This window comes from Podarcis filfolensis (genome assembly GCF_964270895.1).
Source record: "Podarcis filfolensis genome assembly, chromosome: 1".
Classification (NCBI taxonomy): domain Eukaryota; kingdom Metazoa; phylum Chordata; class Lepidosauria; order Squamata; family Lacertidae; genus Podarcis; species Podarcis filfolensis.
Window position 1 is genome coordinate 130,346,747 of NC_139604.1, and position 17,803 is coordinate 130,364,549.

The window sequence follows — 17,803 nt, forward strand, 5'->3', positions numbered from 1 at the left end:
CTGAGCTGTCCTGCCTAGTCTGGCATTCTCTTCTGAGGAGCAGCCAGACAGAGTATTTGTTTGCTGCATTTATCTTCTTTTAATTTCCTTTAGTGATTTGAGTGGTGCTTTCTTCGGGGGGGGGGGGATAAAGAATGAGCTGCCGGCACGCGTATCTTGATAAAAGTGCCGTGGCTGCCATCCCAAAGTGGATGGAACAAGGAGCAAAAAAATTTGGGACCAGTGAGTCACCAAAAATAAAGGCATAAACACATACCGTATTTTTTGCTCTATAAGACACACTTTTCCCCTCCTAAAAAGTAAGGGGAAATGTGTGTGCGTCTTATGGAGTGAATGCAGGCGGGAGGCTCTACTCAGCGCTCCCTTTAAAGAGCCGCGTGGAGCGTGTGTGCGGCTCTTGGGGGCTTTTCCAGCATGAGTTTGACCAAACTGCGGGAGGCAGTGGAAGACAGGAGTGGCTGGTGTGCTCTGGTCCATGGGGTCACAAAGAGTCGGACACGACTAAACAACAACATGCTTATTGCATTTATAAAATTTAAATTTATTGTTGTACATTGTTTTAACTGTTTGTTCTCTTTCTGGGATTGTACCCGCAAGTGTGTTTTATAAGCTGGTCTCTGACCGTAATAAATTATCTATCTATCGCTCTAAGAAATTTCTAACAGTATGAGCTCTTCGACAGGTGAACGGTCTTCCTCAGGAGAAGGTGGAGTCTCCTTCCTTGAAGGTTTTGAAGCAGAGGCTGGGTGTCCACCTGCCATGGATGATCTAGCTGAGATTCCTGCATTGCCAGGAGTTGGACAAGATGACACTCGGGATCCCTTCCAACTCTATCATTCTATGCTTCTATGGCAGCCATCCCCAGATGTTTTGGGACTACAACTCCCATCATCCCCAGCTAACAGGACCAGTGGTCAGGGATGATGGGAATTGTAGTCTCAAAACATCTGGAGGGCTGAGTCTGGGGATGCCTGGTCTATGACAAGCAAAAAGATAAGATGCTGATAGGGTAGGACGCAATTTTTAAAGCACACTGGATCTGCTTTTATATGCAGGAAACACAATGTTAACTGCCAAAAGAACATGGAATGAGCCAAAAAGTTTATCTCTAAAGTGGCGTCAAAGCACCAGGAATCACATGCTCCAGCTACGAGTGCTGGTAGAGGCTGTTACCCAGCTCCCTGTGGGGATTTTCACTTGTAAACAATGTGTGTGTGTGTGTTGTTGTTGTTGTTGTTTAGTCGTTTAGTCGTGTCCGACACTTCATGACCCATGGACCAGGACACGCCAGGCACTCCTGTCTTCCACTGCCTCCCGCAGTTTGGTCAAACTCATGCTGGTAGCTTCGAGAACACTGTCCAACCATCTCGTCCTCTGTCATCCCCTTCTCCTTGTGCCCTCCCATCTTTCCCAACATCAGGGTCTGTGTGTGTAAATGCCTTCAAATGAATACTGTAATAATAGCTTAAAGGTCCCAGGCCCTAAGGAAGCCAGACTATCCTATACCAGGGCCAGGGCCTTTTCAGTGATGGCTCCGACCTGGTGGAATGCTCTGCCCCATAAGACTAGGGCCCTGCAGGACTTGATCTCCTTCCACAGGGCCTGTAAGACAGAGCTATTCCGCCTGGCCTTCAATTTGAATTAGCCTGATCCTCTATTCCCTTTTCCCCTTCCTCTTCTATGAAGAAACCCTTTCTGGGACCCCACATTTAAATTCTTCCCTGGTCTCCTTGCTGGCCCAAGTAGGACCAACTTGGCCAGTTAGCCCTGGTGATCATTTGATGTCTTCTGACTGGGTTTCCCCCCCCAAAAAAAAAATTTACCCCTTAATTTTAGAATTTTATTGATATTGATGCTGCATTTTATGTTGTGTTTTATGCTGTTTTATGCTCTTTTTAAGTCGCATTTTAATCCATGTTTTATATTTGCTGTTAGCCGCCCGGAGCCTGGTTTTTAAACAGGGACGGGCAGGGTATAAATAAAAAATTATTATTATTTATTATGATTATTATTCAAAGTCTTCTTTGTGGCGATCCCAAGGAGCTGGTCTGAGCCACACCAAGGGCCCATCGCTAACAGATTACCATCAGAGTCCCCACGCAATTAGTTTGCTTCCAGCAAGCTTAATTATAAATGCATCCCTATTTAATATTTTAGCAGCGCGGTAAGAAAGATGCTACCCTTGGTTTTTTAATTTTCCCTCTCCAAAGTATTCCGTTTTCATAAAAAGATTTAGAACCTAAAGGAAAGCGAAGAAATTTTATTTTAATTGGAATACCGTATTTTTCGCTCTATAAGACGCACCAGACCACAAGACGCACCTAGTTTTTGGAGGAGAAAAACAAGGGGAAAAAATAATCTGAATCTCAGAAGCCAGAACAGCAAGAGGGATCACTGTACAGTGAAAGCAGCAATCCCTCTTGCTGTTCTGGCTTCTGGGATAGCTGCGCAGCCTGCATTCGCTCCATAAGACGCACACAGATTTTCCCTTACTTTTTAGGAGGGAAAAAGTGAGTCTTATAGAGCAAAATATACGGTACTTTTTTTATTTAAAAAAATGATACCAGAAAACTGCTACATTTTAATGACAAGGAAATTCAGATGGGAGGGCTCAGAGGAAGCCCAAAATACGTTTATGAGGTTAGAAATCTAAATAATAATTAATTTGTGTTGTTTAGGTGATTAGGTTGTTTAGGTATTTAGGTACCTTGTTTTTTGTTTATCTTGCCTTTTTTCTTTTGTTTTTTCTCTGTTTTTCTTTTGTTGTGATATGTGTTATATCTGTAAGAAACTTAATAAAAAATATTTTTGAAAAACACACAAAGTGTTCCGTTTTTGTGCACCGCGAGGCAAAGCGAACCAAACCTCCGAGGAAGGCGATGGGCTGAAATGCGAGCTCAGATCTCAGTTGCATCCTCTGCTTTTACAGCTTGGAACATGCAGATGGAAGCAGGAGCTGAGAATAGGACTACATCCTATATAGGGCACACCTGACCATAGGGTGCACCTAGTTTTCAGAGGGGGAAATCAAGGGGGGAAATATGATTCCCCCCCCCAGCTCTGCATGCAGCCTGTGCACTTCTCCCAGACCTTCTCCCTGCTTTTGCTGGAGGTGGGGGAATTCTCCCATCTCCCGCAAAAGCCCACAGGAGCCGCGCACCCTTTAAGGAGCGCACGGCTCCTGCGGGCTTTTCTACGAGGTGGGAGAAGGGACTGATGCAGCCAGTCAGTCCCCTCTCCCTCCTCGGGGAAAAGCCTCAAAGAGGTCGAGGAGCAGCACAAAGGCGGCGCGCCGCCTTCCCGCTGCTCCCCGAGCTTGGGGGGGGAGCGCTGCTTTCCCCCACCGCCAGCCTCAAAGATCCCTGAAGCCTTTGGAGCACAGCGGGACTTCGCGCTGCGCTCCAAAGGCTTCGGGTTCCTTTCACTGACCCAAAGCCTTTGGAGCGCAGCGCGAGTTCCCACTGCACTCCAAAGGCTTGAGGCTTCCGGGACAGCCTTTGTAGCCTCCGGAGGGCAGCGGGGTGATGGCACCCCGCTGCCCTGTGGAGGCTTTGCGCAGCCGTCCCCAAGCTAGAACAGTGAGACGGAGCGCTCCGTCTCCCTGTTCTGGCTTTGGGCTTAGCCGCGCAGCCTGCATTCGCTCTATAGGACGCACACACATTTCCCCTTAATTTTTGGAGGGGGAAAAGTGTGTCCTATAGAGTGAAAAATACAGTAAGTGGTAGAGAAACTCTGGCCCTTGGGCCTAATCCGATGCACCAGGCTCCCTATTTGGCCCTCTGCATGACATCCTATATGATGTCAGGTGTGCAGGGCAGTTCCTGCAGAGGCCAGGACTTCTGCCAGCGCAAAAAAACAGCTGACAGTTGACGGTTGCAACGGGCTGTCCCTTTGCCCGCACCACTGGATCTCAAACTGCGCAGGGAAAGGAAAACGGTTCACTAAGATTGAATGTTTAATTATTAAGATACAAAACTACAATCTCAATAATAAAGTTACAAAATAATAGCAAGGAAGTCACGCACGGGTGGAGGGAAGACACAGGGCAAGAAATAAGAAATGGATAAATGTGGGTACATAAAGAAATGTGAAAATGTGAATTTACGAATTCACCTCTACCTCTCTTCTAAATCAGAACCAGTGAAGGCGGTGAAGGTCCTGTGTGAGTGTCTGGAGGCGGTTGGAAGATGGATGGCGGCTAACAGATTGAGGTTGACAGAAGTACTGTTTTGGGGGGACAGGGGGCGGGCGGGTGTGGGCGACTCCCTGGTCCTGAATGGGGTAACTGTGCCCCTGAAGGACCAGGTGCGCAGCCTGGGAGTCATTCTGGACTCACAGCTGTCCATGGAGGCACAGGTCAATTCTGTGTCCAGGGCAGCTGTCTACCAGCTCCATCTGTTAACGCAGGCTGAGACCCTCCCTGCCCGCAGACTGTCTCACCAGAGTGGTGCATGCTCTGGTTATCTCTTGCTTGGACTACTGCCATGCACTCTATGTGGGGCTACCTTTGAAGGTGACCCGGAAACTACAATTAATCCAGAATGCGGCAGCTAGACTGGTGACTGGGAGCGGCTGCTGAGACCATATAACACCGGTCTTGAAAGACCTACACTGGCTTCCAGTACGTTTCCGAGCACAATTCACAGTGTTGGTGCTGACCTTTAAAGCCCTAAACAGCCTCAGTCCAGTATACCTGAAGGAGCGTCTCCACCCCCATCGTTCAGCCCAGACACTGAGGTCCAGCGCTGAGGGCCTTCTGGCGGTTCCCTTGCTGCGAGAAGTGTGGTTACAGGGAACCAGGCAGAGGGCCTTCTCGGTAGTGGCACCCGCCCTGTGGAACGCCCTCCCATCAGATGTCAAAGAGAAAAATAACTACCAAACTTTTAGAAGACATCTAAAGGCAGCCCTGTTTAGGGAAGCTCTTAATGTTTAATAGGTTATTGTATTTTAGTGTTTTGTTGGAACCCGCCCAGAGTGGCTGGGGGGATGGGGGACCCAGCCAGATGGGCGGGGTATAAATAATAAATTATTATTATTATTATTATTATTATTATTATTATTATTATTATGAATACAATGTATATGTATCAATATGTAAAGATTTTGTATATGTATCACGACATTAATAATAAATAAATTAAGTAGGGGGGAAGGAAAACGGTTCACATGACATCGTCGGGATGCTAAGATGATTGGCAGCTGCGTGACCCGACACACCTGTCAAGCGTAGCGCACGAGGGGAGCAAAATATAAGGATCTGGTTCGCAGTTATCAGCAGGTGGCAGGGACCTCTAGACTTGCAGAAGTACCACAAAATCTTTAGGAGAAACACCCTAAAAGACTGAGGGGAGGAACCCCCTGAAAACAGCCCGACAAGAACTGAGCATGCTCGGTGGGGATGGAATACTGATTATTGGAAGAGGTAGGAAACAACCTCTTGCGCAGGATCATAGAGTTGGAAGGGACCCCGAGAGTCATCTAGTCCAACCCCGTGCAATGCAGGAATCTCAATTAGAGCATCCATGGCAGATAATAATAATAATAATAACAACAACATTTTATTTATATCCTGCCCTCCCCAGCCAAAGCCGGGCTCAGAGCGGCTAACATCAATAAAAGTAACACAATTTGCATAAAATCACAATCAACTGATTGAAATGCATTCTAAAACCAATTCACTCTAAAATCAATTCAAAACCAAATTAATGGCAACCATTGGGCCAGAGTTCTATGAGGATTACAGAAGGAGGGGGTCAGACTGTGCCTTGGCCAAAGGCCCTGCGGAAAGATGTCAAGTCCCGCAGGGCCCTAGTCTCTTGTGACAGAGCGTTCCACCACATCGGGGCCACAGCCGAAAAAGCCCTGGCTCTGGTTGAGGCCAGCATAACCTCCCTGTGGTCCGGGACCTCCAAGATGTTTTTGTTTGAAGACCGCAAGGTCCTCTTCCCAAGGGAGTCTGTCCCGCTGTCGAAAAACTCTTACTGCCAGAAAGTTCTTCCTAATATTGTTGCTGTTTGTTGGTTTGACAATCAGAGTTGCAGGCATCCTAATTGCTATACAGAACCAAAAAAGGAAGGCCGAATGAACTGAAGTCTTTCCGCATGGATGGAAGGCCTGGTGACTGACTATACAATATTGTCTACACCGCTTGGACTACTGCAATGCGCTCTACGTGGGGCTACCTTTGAAGGTGACCCGGAAACTACAACTAATCCAGAATGCGGCAGCTAGACTGGTGACTGGGGGCGGCCGCCAAGACCACATAACACCAGTCTGGAAAGACCTACACTGGCTCCCAGTACGTTTCCGAGCACAATTCAAAGTGTTGGTGCTGACCTTTAAAGCCCTAAATGGCCTCAAAGGCCCAGTAGACATGAAGGAGCGTCTCCACCCCCATCATTCATCCCAGACATTGAGGTCCAGCTCTGAGGGCCTTCTGGCAGTTCCCTCCCTGCAAGAAGTGAGGTTACAGGAAACCAGGCAGAAGGCCTTCTTGGTGGTGGCACCCGAAGCAGCAGCAGCGAGTGGCAGGCTCAGCTCCGCGCCGGGCAGCTTTCTCCCGGCGCGGAGCTGAGCAAATCCCCAGATTGCAGCTGCCAATTTGGGGTGTCGTCTAATACGTCCAGTGGCCTAATACGCCAGAATCTACGGTATTTACCATCTCAAAGGAATAGCCAGGCTACCCAGAAAAGGCAATCAGATAAGGCATTATCAGGTATCCTGGCAGACAGGAGAGAAGCAACACACACAAATTTCTGCTGGGGACCACCTCTTTCTGTGATGCATGTAAGAAGTTTGGGGGGGTGGTCTTGAGCTACCGGGCAGGCAATTTCAAAAGTCTATATAAAAGCTTGCGCACCACTGTTCTGGGTTCCTCTCTTCCCTCCTTGCGTGGGGGTGAGCGGGGGACCCTGTTGCAACAGTTTAATAAAGATCAGGCTTACTAGCTGCTTTCCTTCTCAAAATTCTCTGGTTGGCCTGTTATTTTCTCCTACCGATAAGAGAACCTACATAAGGACTCTATACGGGCTCTTAGATACCCCATAAGGGAAAGCAAACAGTATTTTTCTTATAACACAAGCTGTGGGCTGGACCATGTATCAAGAAGTTTTTTTTATGTTTGCTGGTTTATCATGTTTTTGCATATACAGTGGACGCTCGGGTTGCGAACATGATCCATGCACGATGCACGTTCGCAACCCGCAGCGTTCGCAACCCGCAGTGGCACGTCTGCGCACGCACGGGTTGCAATTTGGTGCATGCACAAAGCGCGATTTAGCACTTCTGCGCATGCACAGCCGCCAAAACCCGTAAGTAACCCGTTCCGGTACTTCTGGGTTTCGGCAGTCCACAACCCGAAAAAACGCAACCTGAAGGTATGACTGTATTGGAAGCTGCCCAGAGTGGTTGGGGCAACCCAGCCAGATGGGCGGGGTATAAATAATAAAAGTAATATTATTATTATGGAGTCACAGCCAAGAAAAAAGAAAGAAGAGTCTACCAACCTTTTGCATCCGGTGTTTTCAGAACAGGCAAACTGGTGGCAAGGGGGGAAGCAGCAGAGTCTTCTGGCAGCTGGGAGATTCTGAAAACTGTCGGTGTTTCTCCCTCCATCCCCCTCTCTGGCCCTGCGGCTTGCTGGGTGCTAAAGTCTCCTTGTGTCACAGCTGGAAGAAGCACGGCACCCGCTGCCCCAGGAGTAACGCCTGGTGGGTGTAGGGGGGGAAACAGAAAAGAAGATAAAATATCTGTTACTGGACCGACCCATTTAGGGAAAGCAGAATGCATTGAGAGCACCCTTATTTATTTATTCATTTATTCATTCATTCATTCATTCATTTTTTATTCTTTTTAAAATGTATTTGGAAGAAACTGATTTCCTAGGTCCATTCCGGTCAGGGTTTAGGCCCGGTTTTGGCACAGAAACTGTATGATGTGTCCCTGTTAATTCTCCTCAACCTCTCAGCGGCTTTCGATACCATCCACCACGGTATCCTTCTGGGGGAGCCATCCAAACCAGAGGTTGTTTTTTGTGGTGGATTCCAGTGCTACTTGGATAAACATTTCGAGAAGGTGAGACTTGGGGTGCAACTACTCTATTCCAAACTTAAAAATGGAATATGTAGTGCCGGTGGTCAACAAAAGAAGAAGGAGAAGAAGAGTTTGGATTTGATATCCCGCTTTATCACTACCCGAAGGAGTCTCAAAGCGGCTAACATTCTCCTTTCCCTTCCTCCCCCACAACAAACACTGTGTGGGGTGAGTGGGGCTGAGAGACTTCAGAGAAGTGTGACTGGCCCAAGGTCACCCAGCAGCTGCATGTGGAGGAGCAGGGAAGCGAACCTGGTTCACCAGATTACGAGTCTACTGCTCTTAACCACTACACCACACTGGCTCTCTCACACTGGCTTAAACACTCTCTCAAGGCAAATCTTTAAAAATGTAGTATAAACACCGACAACTGGGAAACACTGGCCTGCGAGCGCTCCAGTTGGAGAACAGCCTTTACCAAAGGTGTCATGGGCTTTGAAGACACTCGAACTCAGGACAAAAGGGAGAAACGTGCTAAGAGAAAGGCACGCTTGGCAAACCCTCACCGTGATCAACTCCTGCCCGGAAACCTATGTCCCCACTGAGGAAGGATGTGTGGATCCAGAATTGGCCTCCACAGTCACTTACGGACTCACTGCTAAAACTGTGTTTATGGAAGACAATCTTACTCGGCTACGATGGAACGCCAAAGAAGCAGCAGCTTGAGGAGTGCTCTTCAGCTGCATGGAGCCTTCAATGTGGGGTTCTTCCGGGTTCAATTTTATCCCCTATGCATATTGTACAGGAGACAACGTGTGTAAGAAGTTGGCAGGAATTCCCCCCCCCCTTTTCTTCTTGCAGCAAGCGTTTGCTGACCTAGTGCTCCTGCCGCAGAAACAGCCGTTCATTGCAGGAGCCGAGCCGGATATGTTCCAATATCCTCACACCCACATGGTCTCAATTGATCACCCGGCCTCCCCTCCGGAAAGCGAGAGCAAGACAGATGGCAGCAATTGCCATCTCTCCAGCTGCGTCAGAGCCTAGCGTGACCAAGGCTCCCCTCCTGCAATGACACTTTCTCTGGGTTTTTTTCCATTTTTCATTTGGGGACATTTCCGTCAAAGCAGCCAGCTGCCGCCAGAACTTGGGCCTGCCCAAACTAGCTCACTTCAGTGGCAAAGAAACAGCCAAAAAACACTGGATCGAGGCTGCAGAAGTTCTGTGCTGCCTGCAGGAAAAATTCCACAGCGGCAGCAGAATGCAGAGGCTGAAGGTCAAAAAAATCTCCTCTTCCTCCTGCTGCCAGACCAGCATCTGATTGTGGCAGCCGGCTAAAAATGCAAACTTACCAGAATTTTGAAAGCTCCCCTGCCTCTTCTTTGGGAATCAGGGGAATGAAACTTTAGGGGAAGCAAAATATATGCCCTGGCAATCCTATTTACCAGTCTGTTTCCAGTAAGGCCATCAGGAATCCTGGGAGCTGTAGAATGCAAACCTAACACCACTTATCCTTTGTTGTTTAGTCGTTTAGTCGTGTCCGACTCTTCGTGACCCCCTGGACCAGAGCACGCCAGGCACTCCTGTCTTCCACTGCCTCCCGCAGTTTGGTCACACTCATGCTGGTAGATTCGAGAACAGTGTCCAACCATCTCGTCCTCCGTCGTCCCCTTCTCCTTGTGCCCTCCATCTTTCCCAACATCAGGGTCTTTTCCAGGGAGTCTTCCCTTCTCATGAGGTGGCCAAAGTCTTGGAGCCTCAGCTTCAGGATCTGTCCTTCCAGTGAGCACTCAGGGCTGATTTCCTTCAGAATGGAGAGGTTGGATCTTCTTGCAGTCCATGGGACTCTCCAGAGTCTCCTCCAGCACCATAATTCAAAAGCATTCATTCTTCGGCGATCAGCCTTCTTTATGGTCCAGCTCTCACTTCCATACATCACTACTGGGAAAACCACAGCTTTAACTATACGGACCTTTGTTGGCAAGGTGATGTCTCTACTTTTTAAGATGCTGTCTAGTTTTGTCATTGCTTTTCTCCCAAGAAGCAGGCGTCTTTTAATTTCGTGGCTGCTGTCACCATCTGCAGTGATCATGGAGCCCAAAAAAGTAAAATCTCTCACTGCCTCCATTTCTTCCCCTTCTATTTGCCAGGAGGTGATGGGACCAGTGGCCATGATCTCCGTTTTTTTGATGTTGAGCTTCAAGCATCAAACACCACTTATCCTACTCTCATCAAATTCAGCAGGAGTAGCTTCTGAGCAGGCATGGTTCGGCTTGCAGTATAAGATTTATTTGTTTGTTTAGTTTTTCATTTATATTCCACTTTTCCAAGTAGCTCGGGATGCCGTGCATCATTTTCTTCCCTCCCTCCCCATTTTTATTCTCACAACAACCCTGTGAGGTAGGTTAGGCTGAGAGTGACTGACTGGCCCTTAGGTCACCCAGTGAGCTTAATGGCTGAGGGGGCAGGATTTGAACCCTGGTCTCCCAGGTCTTAGTCCGACAGTCAAACCACAACCATTCACTGAGCACTCACTGCAATTCCAGGGCTGGGTTTTTAGCACTGCAGGAATTTATGTATAGGTTGGGGGGGGTTGCCCCTCCAGCAGATATCATGCACATGCAGCCCACTACCAAAATCAGCACAATCACTTTTGCGACTTTTGTGATTTGTCCCCACAAAACACTTCATCACAGTTTCTTCCTATCTATTCAAAGGGCCTCTGGTGCACAATCCCAAATGTAAGAACTCACTGATAAATGTATCTATGTACTGGCTCACTGGGAAAACTTCAGAAATTCATATACAGTGGTACCTCTGGTTGCAAACGGGATCCGTTCCAGAGGCCCGTTCGCAACCTGAAAGGAATGCAACCCACATCTGCGGGTGGGCGGGTCGCCGCTTCTGCGCATGCGCGTGACGTCATTTTGTGCGTCTGCGCATGCGCGAGAGGCGAAACCTAGAAGTAACCCTTTCCGGTACTTCTGGCTCACCGTGGGACGTAACCTGAAAACACTCAACCTGAAGCAAACGTAACATGAGGTATGACTGTAGACAAGTGAGCTCAGCTACTCAGCAGCCCCTCTGCCTGAGTGATAATCCCTGGCATCCTGATACCTGAGTGCCATTCCAGAAATAACAAACCCAGATGAAGACAAAAGGGTGTGATTCATTTGGCTGGGAAACAGGGAAATGTAAATATCTCTTTTGTTACACTTGATGGGTGTTTGGTGGAGGGCAAGGGGAACCATGGGGCAGAGTCCAGGATGCTCAGATTACTGCCACCAGACCTCCCCTTTCATGATGTAACCGTGATGTATGAGTGATGTAGTTTGGGGGGGGGGTAACATGGGGATTAGCAGCTAATAAAAGTTTGGGTTCTCTTTTGTTCAGGGCTTCCATCTTGTTCCACCTTGTGGCAGGTAGGAGTCCTGTTACGACAGTCTTCAATCAAGACCAAGCCTACTGGCTGCTGTTTTGCTCTGCTATTCCTGGCTGGTGTCCTTGTTTTTTGTCCAAGGGAGCCCTCAGATTTCTCCATTAACATTAGTCTGTGTCAACATGACATTATCCAAAATGCATACATCTCAGTTGGTTGATGTGTTGTTTCTCCAACCAGTTTCACACCAATTGGAGTCCTTAAACCTAATTCATCTCAAGCCAAGGTGTGAACACCTTTCAGTAGGATAAACAGCATCCCTGCCCTGTCAACACTCTCTGGAACGCACAGAAATGAATCTACTAGGGATAACAGACACAGGTATAGCAAGAGAAGATCAGAAAATATTCCTCTATGCCACAGGAGCGGCAAGGATCCTAACTGCTAAAAACTGGCAAAAAGAAACTGTGCCAACAAAAAAGGAATGGCAAGACAAACTGTTAGAGTATACTGAACTGGCTAGATTAACGAGGCAATTAGAGATCACACTAGACAAGAGTTTCAAAAAGCATGGGGAAAATGCAGAGAACACTTCACAAAACAGTGCCCTAAAATACATACCTGGACTTGTTTCGATTAATGTCTGCAGGAGACTTTGTGGATATTTAAGTTATAATTAGAAAAATCTTAATAATTATTCATAAAGGAAACAGTTTATAAGAAGTAAATAAGGAGGCCAGATACAGGATAAAGGAAGTCTTTTATTTGGTTGTTTGTATTGTTGTATGTTATGCTCCCTGCATGTTATGTTCACGTTTAATGAGGGTGCGTTTGTGTATTGGGGGGGGGGTTGTGTTATGTTGTAAATAAAATTCCTGAAGGGCCAGGAGATTCCATACAAAAAGAAAAAAGAAAGAAATGAATCCGACACTAATGAAGCTGTGCTGATGTGAGCAGAAAGGAGATGTGAAAAACACAAAAAAAAATAAGAGCCCAGCAACTTACCCCTTGAAGGCAGTAATGCGAACACACCCTCTATTGAGCAATCTGGGCCAATGAATGAGTGAATGCTGCCAGCAACAGTGTTATAATACAGGTCAAATACCAAAGAGCCCAGATACACAGGATATCTGGGACACCAAAGCAAACGTCTTGGCTCTGGTGCCAGACCTCAGCGAGCAAACAGGGAATGGAATCAAGGAAGAGGCTCAAAGAAGATAAAATCTCTTCTGATCATTTTGGGCAGATAAGGGACACAGAGTAAGGAAGGTTTATTTTTTCCTTTCATAAAATTTATATGCCACTTGACTGTAAAAAAATCAAACAAACCCTCAAAGCGGCTTACAAAACAGATAGAACAATAAAATCAACCAGAATTTTATATTTTTAAAAAACTACAATAGACTAAAAACAGATTAAAACACGTGTCAGCTTTCGCAAAATCTATGCAGCCTTCCTAAACAAAAACACTGTTAACAGGCATCGGAAAGGGCACACTGAAGACACCTCCTTGGTATCAACAGGCAGGGAGTTCCAAAGTGCAGGTAAAAAAAAAGGTAAAGGACCCCTGGATGGTTAAGTCCAGTCAAAGGCGACTATGGGGTTGCAGCGCTCATCTCGCTATTCAAGCCGAGGGAGCCGGTGTTTGTCCGCAGACAGCTTTCCAAGTCATGTGGCCAGCAGGACTAAACCACTTCTGGTGCAACGGGACACCGTGACGGAAACCAGAGTACACGGAAACACCGTTTACCTTCCTGCTGGAGCGGTACCTATTTATCTACTTGCACTGGCGTGCTTTCGAACTGCTAGGTTGGCAGGAGCTGGGGCAGAGCAACGGGAGCTCACCCCATCGCGGGGATTCGAACTGCCGACCTTCTGATCAGCAAGCCGAAGAGGCTCAGTGATTTAGACCACAGTGCCACCCAAGGAGGTGATCTCATTGCCTGGCGGCAATGTAGGCCAAGTCCTCTCGCGCCAATGGCTCTTTATTCCAAGCCCTTCTTGAAAAAAGGAACTGCCAAGGAGGAGGAGTGTGGTGTAATGGTTAGAGTGCTAGATGAGGACCTGGAAGGCCAGTGTTCAAATCACCCCCCCCCATGAAGGTCACTGGGCAACCTCAGGCCAGTAACCACCGCTCAGCATAACCCATCCCAATGGACTGGCTCTCAGGATAAAATGGGGAGGGGGGCAGGATTGTGTATGCCCCGTTGAGCAGCTTGAAGGGAAGGCGCGATAGGGTAAAGGTAAAGGGACCCCTGCCCATTAGGTCCAGTCGTGGCCGACTCTGGGGTTGCGGCGCTCATCTCACTTTATTGGCCAAGGGAGCCGGCGTACAGCTTCCAGGTCATAGGGACGCATACCAAATAAACTGAAAGCAAAAGGAGGAATTTATTTACCTCTTGATGAATCTCTTGGGGTTTGGAAGACATCTGCTTTGGTCGCGTCCGTCGTAGCGGTGGTCTCTGCGACGGATCTGGAACGGGAAGTGGCAAAGGGGTCTCCATTTTCCACTGTGCTCCCAGAGGGGGCTGCAGCTTTCGCTGACGGGTCAGCGACATGGGCAGGATCCAGGCTAGCAGAGGGCGAGGTGGGCTCCCTGCTTGCCGCGGACGCGAGGCCCAACCCGGTCTGAACATTCTCGCTTCCTTTCGCCGCGGCTGCCGATAATCTCGGCGGCAGAGCCTTCTTCACATCGTCTTCCTCTTCCTCTCCCCCCACGGCGGGATAAAGCTCCGCCACGGGTCCCAGAGCACCCACCCGACTGGCGGGCCCGAATTTTGTATCATCCCAGTCGTCGCTTTGCGGCGTGACAGTTGCTGCAGCACTAGGAACGCCTTTCAAGAGCTCCCAATCTGTGGAGATCCCCTTTTGCAAACCCAAGGCGGCGTCAGTCGGAGCCAAGACAGGACCCTCTGTGCTGCTCAAAACTGAGGCGTCGTCTCTGTCCAGCCCTTGCTCAGAATCAACAGATTGACCCACTGGAGGGGAAGGAGTCACGGAGCGGCCGCTGGCTATCGTTTTGGAAATGGGCGCTTCTTCTGTGGCCGGTCGCCATGTGGCGCTTCTGCCTCCTTCCAAGACGCCTGGCGCGAAAACGTCCGCCATTGAACCGAGCCCGTCTCCTGCCCCGCCACCCTCCACCAGCTCTCCTGCGGTGGTGCTGAGCCCATCACCCCTGGCATTCGGGTCTGGAGCCGTCACAACCGGGGCGAGCAAGACTTCGCTTTGCCCGTTGCTCCCCAGTTCCTTACTGGGCACACTGGGGTCCAACTGCTGCTCGCTGCCACCCACCTCTGGGGTTGAGGCAGTGGCGTCAACATCCAAACCCTGGCGTCTTGAAGGACTTTGAGCATCCAGGCTGGTTGGTAGCGTGGCTTTGCTGGTGGTGGCGGTGTCTAACGGCTCCCCGGCCAGCTCGGCTGTGGCACCTTCGTAGAGGTTTCCAGAAGCCGCACTGCTGGCTGCTTGCGCAGGTGAGGTGAAGGGGCTTTCTGGACCCGGGACGCTCACGTTTCCGGGGTCTTCCAGAAAGGCCTGGCGTAGTTGTCTCGCGGGCCGCCCCTCCGCCTCCCAGAAAGCGAGGCATGGCGGGCTGCAGGAGCTGAGCAGGATGAGGCAGAGGGAGAGGCAGACAGGGAAACCCATCGGATGGGGGCCCATTCCGGCGGAGCGCCGTGCGGGGGAACAAGGAGAGCAAGCGGTGCCGGGGAGCAAGACCTGGAAGCGAGAAGCAAAAGAGAGCTCTCAGTTCAGCTAAGCTCTTGAAATAAAAAATTTAAGGTCTTATACATATAATAGGTAAAGGTAAAGGGACTCCTGACCATTAGGTCCAGTCGTGGCCAACTCTGGGGTTGCGGTGCTCATCTCGCTTTATTGGCCGATGGAGCCAGCATATAGCTTCTGGGTCATGTGGCCAGCATGACTAAGCCGCTTCTGGCGAACCAGAGCAGCGCACGGAAACGCCATTTACCTTCCCGCCGGAGTGGTACCTATTTATCTACTTGCACTTTGACAAGCTTTTGAACTGCTAGGTTGGCAGGAGCAGGGACCGAGCAACGGGAGCTCACCCGTTGATTCGAACCTCTGACCTTCCGATCAGCAAGTCCTAGGCTCTGTGGTTTAACCCACAGCGCCACCCGCGTCCCTATATACATATAATAAATTTTCATAAATGTACCAAGCAAACACGTACATAAATATATAAACCACATGTCTGAAGCAGCACAGGAAAACAGGCCTGAAACCATTTTGACTCCCAAACTGACCACCCCCTCCCAATCCCTCACTTTCTCAAAACAATGTCCAACACAAAGAAGGTACCCAGCACTTAACCTCCCGACTGATTAGGACATTAAAGGCTGTTCTCATGCCATCAAAGAAGGTAACAAGAGATAAGAAGGGAAAGGAACCGAGGCAGGAAGGGCAACCATGTTAGATCACAAGCTCTTCAAAATACAAGTTATCTTCTGGATAGATTGCCCATACAGACTATTGAATCAGAGTTGGAAGGGACCCATCTAGAGGATCATCTAGTCCAACCCCTTGCAATGCAGGAATATGCAGTTGTCCCATGCAGAGATCAAACCTGCAACCTTGGCATAATGAACACTATGTTCTTAAGTTCTCAGTTTAATTTGAAACCGCCAATTCACAAGTGTAATAAACAAAAATCTGCCCTTATTCCCTTAAGGGGACACAAGAGCCCTTATAGAGTCCTTTGCAGGTTCGGCACCTGCTAGAAACATTTTTGTTTAGGCTGCCTTCCCAGACAAAGAATGCATCCATGAGTTTTTAATCCGGCTTTTAGCTTCTGGCTTGATTTTAATAAAAATAAATAAATGTTTCAAATATTTGTTTTTAACTGCTTTTACTGATATTTTTACTGGTTTTGTATGCCACTTAGAAATAAAATAAATCCCACTGCTCAGGAATAAAATAAATCCCACTGCTAAGAATATATTGACACACATTTCAGACTACTACTTCCATTAACCCTGCTGAGCATGGCCAAATATTTAAGGCCCAATACAGTTCTGATATAGGGACGCGGGTGGCGCTGTGGGTTAAACCAAAGAGCCTAGGGCTTGCCGATCAGAAAGTCGGCGGTTCAAATCCCCGCCACGGGGTGAGCTCCCGTTGTTCGGTCCCTGCTCCTGCCAACCTAGCAGTTCGAAAGTACGTCAAAGTGCAAGTAGATCAATAGGTACCGCTCCGGCGGGAAGGTAAACGGCATTTCTGTGCACTGCTCTGGTTCGCCAGAAGCGGCTTAGTCATGCTGGCCACATGACCCGGAAGCTGTACGCCGGCTCCCCCGGTCAATAAAGCGAGATGAGCGCCGCAACCCCAGAGTCGGTCACGACTGGACCTAATGATCAGGGGTCCCTTTACCTTTACCTGCAGTTCAGATATGCCACCAAAAGGATGCAGATTTGGAAGCTGGGATAAAGGTTTGGTTGCCATTTGTCGGAACTAGGTGCCCATGATGATCGCAGGTGCTCGCTCTGTTCATTACAAACACCTCCATCCCTGAAGTTCAAGGAACACGACAGCCTGTTGGCAGGCTTGATGGAGAGAACTGCAAGCAGCTGGCAGCTCTCATCTCTCAACGCGCCACCCTGTGGTGCCAGGCTCAGTCAGGGACACTGGTAGGTGCAGCGATTAAAGCATCCCAACAGTGCTTCGCTACAATACTTTCGCCCTTAATCCATGGTCAGCTGCTTTGCAAAGGGATGAGAGGTGGGAGAAATTTAAATGCAAACATACTAAGAAGGTGCATCTCCTCCATAAAAAGAAAAATAGGAAATCTCCTTGCATGTGGAAAACTAGCACATCAGGGAGAAGGTCAGGCCAAGACACTTCTCCAGGAGAGGCTAGCTTTCTATGTGCAAGGGACTTTTCTACTTCACAAGACACTCAGTTGTGGCCTTAGACCGGCAATTTCTGTTTCATTGAACCTATACTGCACTGCTTTTGTTGGGAATTGTTTTGTTTTGTTTTTTTAATAATCCATCAACTCTTTTATTAGGTTTTCTGTTGTATTATTATAAACTTGCAACCCTTACTGGTACCTTACGGCGAATGGCAGGTAAGTAATCTTATAAACAGGCAAGTTAATAATGATAATTTCTCCTGCATATCAGATTTCTACAGACTGAAGAGGACTATACCATTCTGTTCTAGACTGAACCATACAAACAAGCCCTTTAAATTACTGGCTGAATGTTTATTATCATATTATGTTATGTTATGTTATTATCATATATTTATTTATACCCCATCTTCTCCCCTGACAGCATCTCAAGGCAGCTGACAGATAAAATCAGAACAGCTAAAAACATGGAAATAATAATAATAATTTTTAAAAACCAATCAAACATTAATAGAAATTTAAACTAT

General features: G+C 48.2%; 2 protein-coding genes across 7 annotated transcripts in view; one reads left to right on the forward strand and one right to left on the reverse strand.

Annotated features, from left to right (window-relative positions):
* Positions 1–17,803, forward strand: part of TBPL2 (TATA-box binding protein like 2) — a 246,019-nt gene that overhangs the window by 176,602 nt on the left and 51,614 nt on the right. The window lies entirely within an intron of this gene.
* Positions 1–17,803, reverse strand: part of ARMH4 (armadillo like helical domain containing 4) — a 57,723-nt gene that overhangs the window by 32,762 nt on the left and 7,158 nt on the right. For 4 of the 5 annotated variants that reach the window (XM_083613600.1, XM_083613601.1, XM_083613604.1 and 1 more), the window contains exons 2-3: positions 13,804–15,124; positions 7,506–7,706 (exon numbers count right to left, since the gene is read on the reverse strand). In XM_083613600.1, coding sequence (XP_083469726.1) covers positions 7,506–7,706; positions 13,804–15,124 — 1,522 coding nt within the window. The remainder of the gene's footprint in view (positions 1–7,505; positions 7,707–13,803; positions 15,125–17,803) is intronic. The other variant, XM_083613602.1, reaches the window with a different exon arrangement.